This window comes from Papio anubis, chromosome 8, assembly GCF_008728515.1.
Source record: "Papio anubis isolate 15944 chromosome 8, Panubis1.0, whole genome shotgun sequence".
Lineage (NCBI taxonomy): Eukaryota > Metazoa > Chordata > Mammalia > Primates > Cercopithecidae > Papio > Papio anubis.
In genome coordinates, this window is record NC_044983.1 from 23,471,413 (window position 1) to 23,484,093 (window position 12,681).

A 12,681-nucleotide genomic window follows, 5' to 3' on the forward strand; every position below is an offset into this window, starting at 1 on the left:
TTGATCACTGAAATTATAATGATTATATTTTGCTCACTGCATTTGTCTGCTTACATACACTTTTTCTTAGCAAATGCATTTCCTCTTGGATGTTATCTGACTGTGTTTTGTTTTTTATTTATTGATTAATCAACTGATTGATTGAGACAGGGTCTCACTTGGTTGCCCAGGCTGGAGTTCAGTGACTCCATCCTAGCTCACTCACTGCAGCCTCTTCTGTTCCCACGTGGCCGGGACTACAGGCACAGCTAATTTTTAAAACAAAATTTTTTAGGGACAGAGACTTGCTGTGTTGCCCAGGCTGGTCTCAAACTCCTCTAGTAGCACTGGGATTACAGGAATGAGCCACTGTGCCCAGGCTGTCTGCCATTTGCAGGCTAATATATATATATATATATTTTTTTGCCAACATTTCCCATTTGCCAAAATCAAAATGTTTTTCTCTGTTCCATCTTTGTTCAGTCAATCCTGCAGAACCTCGACTCGCGGGGCCAGTCCATCTTCAGTACCATCCACACCTATGGCCTCTATGTGAACTTCAAGAACTTTGTCTGCAACATCGGGGAAGATGCAGAGTTGTTTATGGCCCTCTATGACCCAGACCAGTCTACTTTTATCAGGTAGCAGAGACCCAGATCCCCTGCTGCTGACCTAGCAAAGATACCCAGCCTTCCCCAACCCCTACCCGGGCAGCTCTTTGCCAGATTTGAGAAGAGAAAATAGGGAAGCAGGGAAGATTTCTAAGCAGTAGAATGTAAAATCATATGGGCTGTGAAGCCTTCATATGTCACTACTGGAACAATGTGGCCAGTTCGTATACTCCCTGGGATTTAGAGATCACATAAAACTCATTAGGACTTGGAGATGGGAACAAAGAATTCAAGATGCTGCATGGGAAGGTGAGGGAGGGATAAATAGGCAGAGCACAGAGGATTTTTAGAGCAACGACACTATTCTGTATGATGCTATGGTGGTGGATGCATGCCATTATGAATTTGTGTAAATGCACAGGACGCTGGACACCGAGAGGGAACCCTTATGTAAACTGTGGACTTTGGGTAAATGATGTGTCAATGTAGCTTCATCAGTTTTAACTAATGTTACTACTCTGGTCAGGAGAATGTTGATAGCAAAGGAAGTTGTGTCTGAGGGGAGAGAATATGTTATGGGACTCTGTTTTCAGCTCAACTTTGCTGCAAAGCCAAAACTGCTCTAAGAAAATAATGTCTATTAAGAAAAAACTTTTTTAAGACTCTAAGGAGTGCAGTGGGCGTTGTTCAGCTCTACAGTGGCACTACTGTTTATCAGCTAAGAAAATGGAGAATTTATTTTTGAGAAGATAGTTAAAAGTAATTGCTTACAGTTGTTTCTTTAAACTATATATATATTTTAATATCATAATGTGAATTACAGGGGATAGATTTGGAATGACTGTTATTAAATTCTTTTCTTATTTTTTATTTTTTGAGACGGAATTTAGCTCTTGTCTTCCAGGCTGGAGTGCGATGGCACGATCTCAGCTCATTGTAACCTCCGCCTCCCAGGTCCAAGTGATTCTCCTGCCTCAGCCTCCCAAGTAGCTGAGATTACAGGCACCTGCCACCATGCCCCACGAATTTTTGTATTTTTAGTAGAGATGGGGTTTCACCATGTTGGCCAGCCTGGTCTCAAACTCCTGACCTCAGGTGATCCACCCGCTTTGGCCTCCCAAAGTGCTGGGATTATAGGCATGAGCCACTGCGCCCCACCTAAAATTAAATTATTAATTCAGCAAAGCTGAAACTTCTATTCAAAGATTTTGAGATGGAGGGACAACCCAGACTACAGCATCCCATTAGCTCTACCGTGTGTGTGCCCATCAGGAGCAGTGGGTGTCCTGTATCTGTGCGGGGCATGCCTTGCAGAGTCACAGCAGGGACGCTTCTCTAATGCCAGGACACCCGGTGGTGGCCATCTGTGTGGTCCCAGTTCCCAACTCAGCTCTTTTCACACTGGCCTGTTGAATTTCACTGAGCATTTCTGGCCCTTCCTCCTTCCCTTGTAAGTCTGTTAGCCTCTCATTAAGAGTAATTTGTTTTCCTTTGCCAGTGAGAACTATCTAATTCGTTGGGGCAGTAACGGGATGCCTAAGGAAATAGAGAAGCTCAATAACCTCCAAGCAGTGTTTACTGTAAGTCCTCCCTTCTGTTTAATCATTCTCTTTGTTTATGATATGAACATATTCACATAATGAATATGTGGGAAACATACAAAATGAAAAGGTTAAAGGAAAAATCATCAATCCCCCAGCAGGAATAACCCACCCATTTATTCAACATGTACTTCAATGCCAGGCACTGATTTAGACACTTGAGATATATCCATGAAAAATCAGGGGGAAAAAGCAGTTTTTGTCCTGATGGGTAAGACAGATAATAAACGATAATCAATCCAGGCACAGGGACCCAGGCCTGTAATTCCAGCACTTTGGGAGGCTGAGGTGGGAGGATCATGTGAGCTCAGGAGTTTGAGACCAGTCTGTGCAACATGGTAAAACCCTGTCGCTACTAAAGAATTTAAAAAAGGAAAAATGACCTCAAAGTAGAAGAGGAGTGATGCTGCCAGTTCGGATATGCCAAAGAGAAGCGTGCTTCCTTTAAGTGAAAAGGTAAAACTTTATAAGTATGTATGTATAGGAAAAAGCAGCACATATAGAGTTCGGTACTGTCTTTGGTTTCAGGTATCCACTGGGGGTCTCGGAGCATATTCATCACAGACAAGGGGGGACTACTCTGTCAATGCGCCACAGTACATGTAACTAGTCACCTGGAGTCTTTATTTTTCCATTAACAGAAGCCTTGCAGACCTAGAGTAGAAATGCAGGGTGGACGTTATCATTGATGGATATCTTGGAGACCTGAGTTAACTAAATTACAGGGGCTGGATTTGGAATGATTATGTTAAAAGTGATTCTTGCTTTGGTAAAGAGAGCTTGGGCAGCTGTTTCATATAACCAATTTGAGATGTGATTAATTTTTTTTCTGAAGTTGAATTGAATGAGAGATATCAGCTCATTCCTGGGTTTACTCACCCATCCTTAAGAATACAAATAATGGCCGGGCGTGGTGGCTCATGTCTGTAATCCCAGTACTTTGGGAGGCCGAGGCAGCTGGATGCCTTGAGCCCAGACGTTCAAAGCCAGCTTTGATAACATAGGGAGACCTTATCAAAAAAAAAAAAAAAAAAAAAAAAGCAGACAAGTGTAGAACCCTAGCTACAAGAGACATAGATATTTCATTGACACTTCTGTCATGATTCAGTATACACTGATAAGCTCTCAATGGAGACCTCTCATAAATCAGGTGAATAATCCCATAAAGCAATGCCTGTCTTATAGTTGCCTCACGGGCTTGTTTTGAAGAGGAAATGAAATGTCACAGACTTGTGTGGATACCCAGTAAATGTCAATGTTACACAAGTTTTTACTTCATTTGATGCTGAAATGCATCCTGTACTGAGATACATCCAAGAAGGCTATACAGTCGCAATGATGAGGGCCCTGCTTTTTCAATACCCTGCTTAAGCTGATGAACTGGAGACTTCCGACGGACTATGATCTGATTTGTAAATTTGAAGTAGGAACCGGGGAACAAAAAAGCACTTGTTTACAAGCACAAAGTCATGTTCTCTGATGCCATAATAGCTCTTGGATGGAGATGGGGAAGAAGAGAGTCATTCTGGTATTTCAGCATTGAGAAATAAGGTCTGAACAGGATTTTGTTGTAGAGGGTAAAGAAAAAAGAGACACGGGGGACAGAGTGGTCCAGCCCTCCCTCCTCTTGCACTTTCTCTGCCCCTTTAGGACCTCAGCAGCATGGACCTCATCCGGCCCCGTGTCAGCCTCGTGTGCCAGATTGTCCGCGTGGGCCACATGGAGCTGAAGGAAGGCAAGAAGCACACCTGTGGACTCCGAAGACCTTTTGGAGTGGCAGGTACAAGAGAGACCCAGAGACAAATGTGAAATAGTGCAGTGCTGTGGAAAATAGCATGGCAATTTCTCAAAAAATTAAACACGGAACTAGCAAATGATCCAGCTGCCCTGCTTCAAAACAATCAGAAGCAAGGTCTGGAGGAGATATTTGTACATCCATGTTTGTAGCAGTATTATTCACAATATGCAAAAGGTGGAAGTAACCTAGGTGTCCACCAGTGCATAAATGGACAAAGAAACTGGGGTGTGTACGCACAATGGAATATTACTCAAACAGGAAGGGAATTCTGACACATGCTACATACAGCGTAAATGAACCTTCAGGACTTTACACTAAGTAAATAAGCCAGACACAAAAGACAAATATTGTATGATCCCACCTATGTGAGGCACCTAGAGTAGTCAAATTCGTAGAGACAGCATAGAGTGGTGAGTGCCAGGGCCTAGAGGGGGGGAATGGGGAGTTAGTGTTTAATGGGTATTGAGTTTCCATTTGGGAAGATGAAAAAGTTCTAGAGATAGAAGGTGATGATGGTTGCACAATAATGTGAATACACTTAATACCACTGAACTGTATACTTTAAAATGGGCAAGATGGTACATTTTATGTTATGTGTGTTTTACCACAATTTTGAAAACAGAGGGAGGGAAGGAAGGAGGAAAGGAGGAAGAAAGGTGGGAAGAAGGCCCAGAGATAGTAAGAGATGGATCATGTTGTCGTCATCAGTATCAGACACGCAGCATTTACTGCCTGGCACTGCCCGTTTTCTTTGCATGGTTTCTGTGTCCTCACCTAGCCCACGCTCCCTCCTTTCTTTCCCCCTTAGTGCCCAACACTGTGTCTTATACACAGTAGAACCTAAGTTGTGACTATTGGAATCCTCCCTGTCTGGGTCTGCATATTGATTTTAGTGGAATAAAATACTCGCTGGGAAGTGGTTTGCCTGTCTGGGAAATTAACTCTTCGAAGACAATGTTGTGTTTGTTTCTAAATGCTTTCAGAGAGGCTCCTTGGCTTACATCAAACCCCAGAACCTGCCAAAAGGCCCGGCATCTTCCTCTGTAGTTTGTTCAATTGAGGAAATACAGTTTGGGCCTTACGTTGACATTTTGGTTACTCATAGATCGAAAACGATCAAGGAAATGTCACAATTCTGCTCCTGGACCTTTGGTTCCAGACTTACTAAAAAGTAACCTGATGTTAAATTTCTCAAGAATTTAGCAACTCCGGCAGGGCATGATGGCTAATCCCTGTAATCCCAGCACTTTGGGAGGCTGAGGTGGGCGGATCACCTGAGGTCGGGAGTTCAAGACCAGCCTGGCCAACATGGTGAAACTCTGTCTATACTAAAAAAATACAAAAGTTACCCAGGCATGGTGGCATGCGCTGTAGTAGTCCCAGCTACTTGGGAGGCTGAGGCAGGAGAATTGCTTGAACAGGGGAGGTGGAGGTTGCAGTGAGCCAAGATTGCGCCACTGCGCTCCAACCTAAGCAAAAGAGCAAGACTTCACCTTTAAAAGAAAAGGAGAAGAATCTAGCAACTCGATCTTGTAGAGTTTTTAAAGTGGGTAGTCTGCAAAATTGATCCAGTAAAACCCAGACCCCTTCCTCAGCACCTCATGAGTCACTGTTTTGCTGGGCTGGGTATACTGGGAATCACCATTGGCAAAGAAATCTAAAAAAAAGTCCCTGCTTGGTACCTTTCTTCCTCCAGTGTTTTATGTTTGCTGATCCTGTCCTTTTCCATAGTAACTTACTGAGGCATGAAGCAATTAGTTTCTTTAATGAAGTTTGTCTTTTTCCTAGTGATGGATATTACTGATATCATACATGGGAAGGTGGATGATGAAGAAAAGCAGCATTTTATTCCCTTTCAGCAGTAAGTACTTTGGCATGTGTCCCAGGTGACTTGAGACCTGGATTAGCCATTCAATTGTGTGTTAACACAGAAACAGGTGCTAGAAACCATTTTCTCAGAGAAGGAAGGATTCTAAGCTGCAAGATTGTCAGATAGGAGCTGAACAGAAAAGGACTTTGTTCAAAGTCCTTGATGTTGGACTCCCTTTGAAGAGGGTAAACTGAACTTCCCTGATTCTATAGAAAGGACCAAAGGAATAGAAAAGGGCAAATATCCGTCTGCCCTGGAATGCAGAGAATGGAACCGTCCTTGTGTCACCAGTGCCAAAGTATATGTGCAGTCTATTGCATGAAACAGGCATCATGGAAGACACAGAATCACGTGGGCTAGCATAGGGCTTCTCAGACTACATCATGCATATGAATCAGGGGAGCTTGTTAGGCTGCAGGGGAGTTCTGCCTCTGACAAGCTCCCAGGTGATGCTGATGTAGCTGGTCTGAGGGCCACACTGTCTGAAGCGAGGGATTAGGAGATGAGAGAGTGAAGGGCTGACCCACCCATGGGCTGGCATTCCTGCATGTCAGGGGAAAGCCATCCTGGGAGTGTGTGAAAGGATCCCTGCAGAGCTTCTCTAAGGCCCTCCATATTGAGCTGCAGGAGCTGGAGCCATGGGTAAGCCATTGAGGCGCTGTTGGGAGCAGATTCAAGCCGTGTCACTCTGAAGAAGTGCAAGTGTGAACATCGTGACCTGCTCCAGCACCTGCTCAGACAGTGTAGGCCTAGCGGAGGCCGAGAGCATTGCCGGGACCAACTCCCACCAGGGGCCATCGTGCCAGTCAGAGGGCATCATCTCAGTTCACTTGCGGCTGCCACTGCAGACAAGTAGAACAAACTGAGAATTCCACAAACCAGCCAGAATCATATATTTGAGTTAATATATCATTTGTTTACAAATGATATCACAAATTAGTGGAGAAAGATACGATGCAAAAAAAAATTTTTTTGGAGAAAGTTAGCCATTTAAGATCCCTAAGTTAGATTCTAGTCTCACAACTTATGCCAGTGTAAATTTTAGATGATTAAACATACAACTATAAGAGCTAGAATCTTAAAATATTAACAGGAAAATAGAAGTTTTATATGGTAGTAATGAGAAGGAGGCCATTTTAAAGATTCAGCCAAAAAAAGAAAAATTGATAGATTTAACCACCCAAAAATTGTAAAGAACTTATACATATAAAAAAATCAATACAATCTTTGCAGTGTGTTTGAGAAAGGATGAGTATTTGTAATATATAAAAAACTAATAGAAATTAATAAGGACATGAAGGGAATACACACACACACAGAGAAATGGCGTTGTACATTTATTGAGGATGAGTGAAATGCATATTGAAACATCAAGGTTTAGTTTTTATCTTGACCACATTTTAGTGTTTGGGTAGATATAAAGAGACATACATTACTTATAGGAATATAAATTGTTACAATGCATTAAAAGCCTTAAAATTTAGATATTTTGAAAAATATATTCCATGATTAACAGTGATTATTTCTGTTGATGTAACTCTTGGTGATTTTGCCTCTGTTTTTGTTTTCCTGTTGTCTTTTTTTTATACAAAAATATAGATTATATGTAATATATAAAATATAAAAATTTTAATCTTTCAATGTTAAGTCTACACCTTTGGACCAGTTTCTAAACATAATAGTGCAAATAGCTCATGCTCAGTAGTACTTATCTCTTTTATCCGGAGGCTACTATGAATTATTTTTAAAATATGGCCATTGCACTTCATCCTGAGTGACAGAGCCATACCCTGTCTTAGATAAAATATAAAGTAAAAATAGATAAAATAAAAGAATTAAAAAATAAAATGCACTTACCTTGTATGCTACTACCTGTGTATTGACCTTCCAAGACGGGACAAATATTTTATGTAGCACAGTGCTGAAGTTAATTATGTGATAACTTTCATCTCCATGAATGCTGCTGTTGTTTTGTGTATAATATAAAACACTGTATGCACACACCTATATAAATATGTATTATATAATATATAAATATGTTTAAGTATATTTAATAAATATGTTGAATTTAATACAATGTTAATTTGTTAATTACATTTATAGATATGTTAAATACAATCATACATCACTTCATGGCAGGGATATGTTCTGAGAAACATGTCGCTAGGCTCTCTTGTCATTGTGTAGACACCACAGAGTGCACTTACACCCGGAATGTATGGACTACTACACACCTAGGCTGTATGGTATAGCCTATTGCTCTTAGACTGTAAACCTGTCCAGCATGCTACTGTGCTGAATACTGCAGGCAATTGTAACACAGTGCTATTTGTGTCTTTAAACGTATTTAAACATAGAAAAGGTAATGAGTTGTGCTGAGATGTTAAAACAGCTATAACATCACTAGGCAATAGGAATGTTTCAGCTCCATTAATAATCTTTTTTTTGAGATGGAGATTCGCTCTTGTTGGCCAGACTGAAGTATAGTGGCGTGACCTCCGCTCACTGCAACCTCACCTCCTGGGTTCAAGCAATTCTCCTGCCTCAGCCTCCCGAGTAGCTGAGATTACAGGGGCATGCCATTACACCTGGCTAATTTTTCTATTTTTAGTAGAGACGGGGTTTCACCATGTTGGTCAGGCTCATGTCGAACTCCTGACCTCAGGTGATCCACCTGCCTCGGCCTCCCAAGGTGCTGGGATTACAGGTGTGAGCCATCATGCCTGGCCAGCTCCCTTATAATCTTATGGGACCATGGTCATTTATGCAGTCTGTCCTTGACTGAAACATTGTTAGGCATATGACTGTATATTGAATAAATATAAATATATATATAATACTTACTAGATATAAATGCTGTACCATATATATTATAGTACTATGAATGTGTTATATTTGTATTTAAGATTATATGTGCATAATAGGAGTGGCCTTCATGGATATGAAAGGTGTCTGAAACAGTCATCTGTATATTTGCTGGTGGTGATGTGCCTCCTGCTTAATTTCTGAACCAGCTTTCCTCCAGCAACCATATCACAATACTTAGACCTGAGATTGTCCCCACTGCATAATCCACACTTTGAGTCCATGATGAACCCTGCCTTAATTTGATTACTGCTCACTGTGCCGCCAACAGCCACAGTGAAGTATTTACGATGTAGACTGCAGCCTCTGGCATTGAATGCCTAAGATTTACGGCAAGCACTGCCATAACCTACTTCAAAAACTTTACAGTGTTTTCCAGTGGGAGAGTGTGGTATGTGTATTCTGCAAGTCCATTTAGAGAGAGACATTTGTAAAAAACAGGAACTCAAGACTATAGCAATCCCATTTGCCCGTCACATATTGCAGCGTGTTTTATTGTCAGGGGTGCAGGGAACCCTGTGGAGAAAACTGGCCTACATGCAGCGGACAGAGGAGACAGGAGACTGTTGTACTGCCCGCTGAGGTGCAGTTGCTGATCGTGCTTCTGCCTTCAGTAGAATGGGGGCTGTGTTTGGTTCTTTGATGGCCCTTTATGAGCCACAGCCTGATAAGGTCACTCAAGTGGTGTTTGTTTGGCAGCACTCATGCCAAGATCTAGCTTGTCATCACATAGAAATCTGAGAACATCTGCCAGACACCAGGCATATACACCGTGCTCATACATAGGGGGTTGACACTAGACAGAAGCCTTAACAGGCATGGGATCCTAGACCATCTCTTACAGATGGAGAAACTGAGGCCCAAAGGGAGCCTCTTGCAGAGCTCACTATCAAGTAGAAGTAGACCTGGGGGCTCCTGCCCCTCCTGTGGGTGCTCTGTCTTCAATTCTATTGCAGTAGTCTCTTCTGCCTCTGACAGAGCACAGAGCATTGCCTCTGATTTTAGTTGCTAACCTTTTGCCACCAGTTAAGTGTGCTCTTGGGGTTTTTTTCCTCTCTCTTTGCCTCAAGTCATTTCCAAGGTGAATTTAGTATTTAAGATAGACACAAAATGGAAAACTAAGGAAAGATAGAATAGGGGTATTTAGTGTTGATATTTCCAAATTATTCCCATATGACTCACCATTATCTGAGGTTGTACGGCAGAGACTTCCTTTCTCCCCCTCCCACCTTACCTCTTATTTCTCTTTTCCAAGAATTGCGATGGAAACCTACATCCGCCAGCGGCAGCTCATCATGTCACCTTTGATAACATCACATGTGACTGGGGAGAATGAGCCACTCACTTCAGTCTTGAATAAAGTGATTGCGGCAAAGGAAGTGAATCACAAAGGGCAAGGTACAGTCCAGTGCCAGAGCTGGGAGGGACTCTGCTGAGGGTGGGGGACATTCACAGCTGGGTCCTTGGACTCCTGCCCTTTATTATCTTTCTCTGATACAAAACAGCCTCTGCTGGGGACCTCAGGCTTCCTACCACAGGCTTTTAGACTGAACTGCATTGAAATGCACCCAGCAGTGATTTGATCACAGTTGTGTTTTGTAAATTCTGTGGAACAAATTTTTATCCCATGAGTCTTTACTCTTTATTCATTTATTTATTTATTTATTTTGAGACGGTCTCATGTTGTCACCCAGGCTGGAGTGCAGTTGCGTGGTCTTGGCTCACTGCAGTCTCCACTTCCTGGGCTCAAGCAATCCTCCTACCTCAGCCTCCCAAGTAGCTGGGACTACAGGCAAGCACCACCATGCTCAGCTAATTTTTTAATTTTTTGTAGAGATGGGATCTTACTATATTGCCCAGGCTGGTCTCAACTTCTGGCCTCAAGTGATCCTCCCACCTTGGCCTCCCAAATCCCTGGATCTATAGGCATGAGCCACCGCTCCTGGCCTCCACATTTTTGTCTACCCTTCATTCCCAGTGCCAACCCTAGATAATAATTATGCTGTATTCTGCATAAGTTTATCCCATCACATTTTTTAAAACTGAGAGGAAGGAAACCAAAGTAATACAGATGAATATGTATTAATATAAAATAATGTAAAAATTTTAGTTTTCAGTATCTCCATATCATGCTTTGTTGATAGAGTTTTAACTAAGAGAAGTTCTGCTTATTGAAGCTGCATTTTGAATCAAATAAGGAAAAGCAATTTTAAGACTCAAAATACCAAGGTGATGACCATATTTGTAAAATTTCAAACATTGAATACTTTGATTTTCCTTAATATTTTATAAATCTTTCACCTTTTACTAAATATTTCCATGGAGAGGAACCACTCTGAGCTTTAACCAACTTTTTAAGACCTTATGTTTGCAGAGCTTATGAAATTAGTTTTAAAAAATGAGGCAGCATTGTTGTCTGGGGTAATACCCGAGGGTTTTTTGTCCTATGCCCAGAAAATTAAGGACGTGGACACACACGAAGATTGAGTTTAGGAGTGGAGGTTTAATAGGCAAAAGAAAGAGAAAGGAGAATAGCTCTCTGTCTCTCGTGAGAGATAGGGGCTCCCAGATTTTATAGGCAGGATTGAGGAGGCGGTGTCTGATTTCTGTAGGGCCTACAGGTTGGTTGGACCAGGTGTGACATTTACATCGCATGCAGGGAAGACTGGTCACTCCACTCTAATCTTATGCAAATGGGCTTTCCACCTGGCTGGTGCCATGTTGTCTGCTTCTTACTGTACACGTGGCTGGCAAAGAGAAGGGACGATGGAGCCGCCATGTTGGACATGCCTAGCTCCAGGTAGCCGTTTCCTATTGGCACAACTGCTGGCATTCACCCATGTGAGCTTCCAGCTTGCTTGTCTATGTCTGCAGCTCGATTTTACAGGCTAATCTTTGTTGGAAAAGAAAATGATTTGGGGGCTGCTTTTCATTAATAGGAAAACTTTGCTGAGGATTTCCTTACCGTCACTGTCTGTCTAAATAATTTATTAACTGCTATATCAAAAATATGTAGAGACTGGCCCGGGGGTGGCTCACGCCTGTAGTCCTAGCACTTTGGGAGGCCGAGTTGGGCGGATCACAAGATCAGGAATTGGAGACCCTTCTGAACAACATGGTGAAACCTTGTCTCTACTAAAAATACAAAAATTAACTGCACATGGTGGCGGTTGGCTGTAATCCCAGCTACTTAGGAGGCTGAGGCAGGAGAATCGCTTGAACCACGAAGTCAGAGGTTGCAGCGAGCCGAGATTTTGCCACTACTCTCCAGTATGGCAACAGAGTGAGACACCGTCTCAAAAAAAAAAAAAAAAAATATATATATATATATATATATAGAGAGAGAGAGAGAGAGAGAGAGAGAGACTGAATTAGTCTGTACATATCAAAAATACAGAGACTGAATGACTTTTTTTCACTACCCTGTAACCGTCTTCCAAAATGGAAGCAATCAGAAAACATGTTATTTTCATAATATTTAGTTTATTATGTACTTGCAATTATCCTGCATAGGAAAGACATGCAAGGAATCAATAAAGAATCTGAAAACAAATAACTAAATATATTTCTGTTTTTGTTTTTATTTTTTTGAGATGGAGTCTCACTCTGTCGCCCAGGCTGGAGTGCAATGGTGCAATCCCGGCTCGCTGCAACTTCTGTCACCTGGGTTCCAATGATTCTCCAGACTCAGCCTCCCAAGTAGCTGGGATTACAGACACCTGTCATCACACCTGGCTAATTTTTCTGTTTTTAGTAGAGACGGGCTTTTACTATGTTAGCCAGGCTGGTCTCGAACTCCTGAACTCAAGTGATCCTCCCACCTCAGTCTCCCAAAGTGCTGGGATTACAGATGTAAGCCACTGTGCCTGGCCCTATTTCTGTTTTTTTTTAGAGCTCTTAACTAAGTATAATTTCAGCTGGAGTGGAAAACCCTTATACTAAACAGATTACCATGTA

At 42.0% G+C, this 12,681-nt stretch overlaps 1 protein-coding gene and 1 non-coding gene across 11 annotated transcripts in view; both read left to right on the top strand.

Annotated features, from left to right (window-relative positions):
* DOCK5 (dedicator of cytokinesis 5) overlaps positions 1-12,681 on the top strand; it is a 235,651-nt gene that overhangs the window by 114,804 nt on the left and 108,166 nt on the right. For 9 of the 10 annotated variants that reach the window (XM_031669440.1, XM_031669441.1, XM_031669442.1 and 6 more), the window contains 5 exons: positions 463-620; positions 2,089-2,170; positions 3,842-3,971; positions 5,778-5,850; positions 9,980-10,122. In XM_031669440.1, coding sequence (XP_031525300.1) covers positions 463-620; positions 2,089-2,170; positions 3,842-3,971; positions 5,778-5,850; positions 9,980-10,122 — 586 coding nt within the window. Of the gene's footprint in view, positions 1-462; positions 621-2,088; positions 2,171-2,225; positions 2,648-3,841; positions 3,972-5,777; positions 5,851-9,979; positions 10,123-12,681 lie in introns of those variants that run through there. The other variant, XM_031669447.1, reaches the window with a different exon arrangement.
* On the top strand, positions 10,988-11,101 carry LOC116268803. Its single transcript, XR_004175953.1, has one exon. It is a non-coding gene; the product is annotated as a U5 spliceosomal RNA (small nuclear RNA).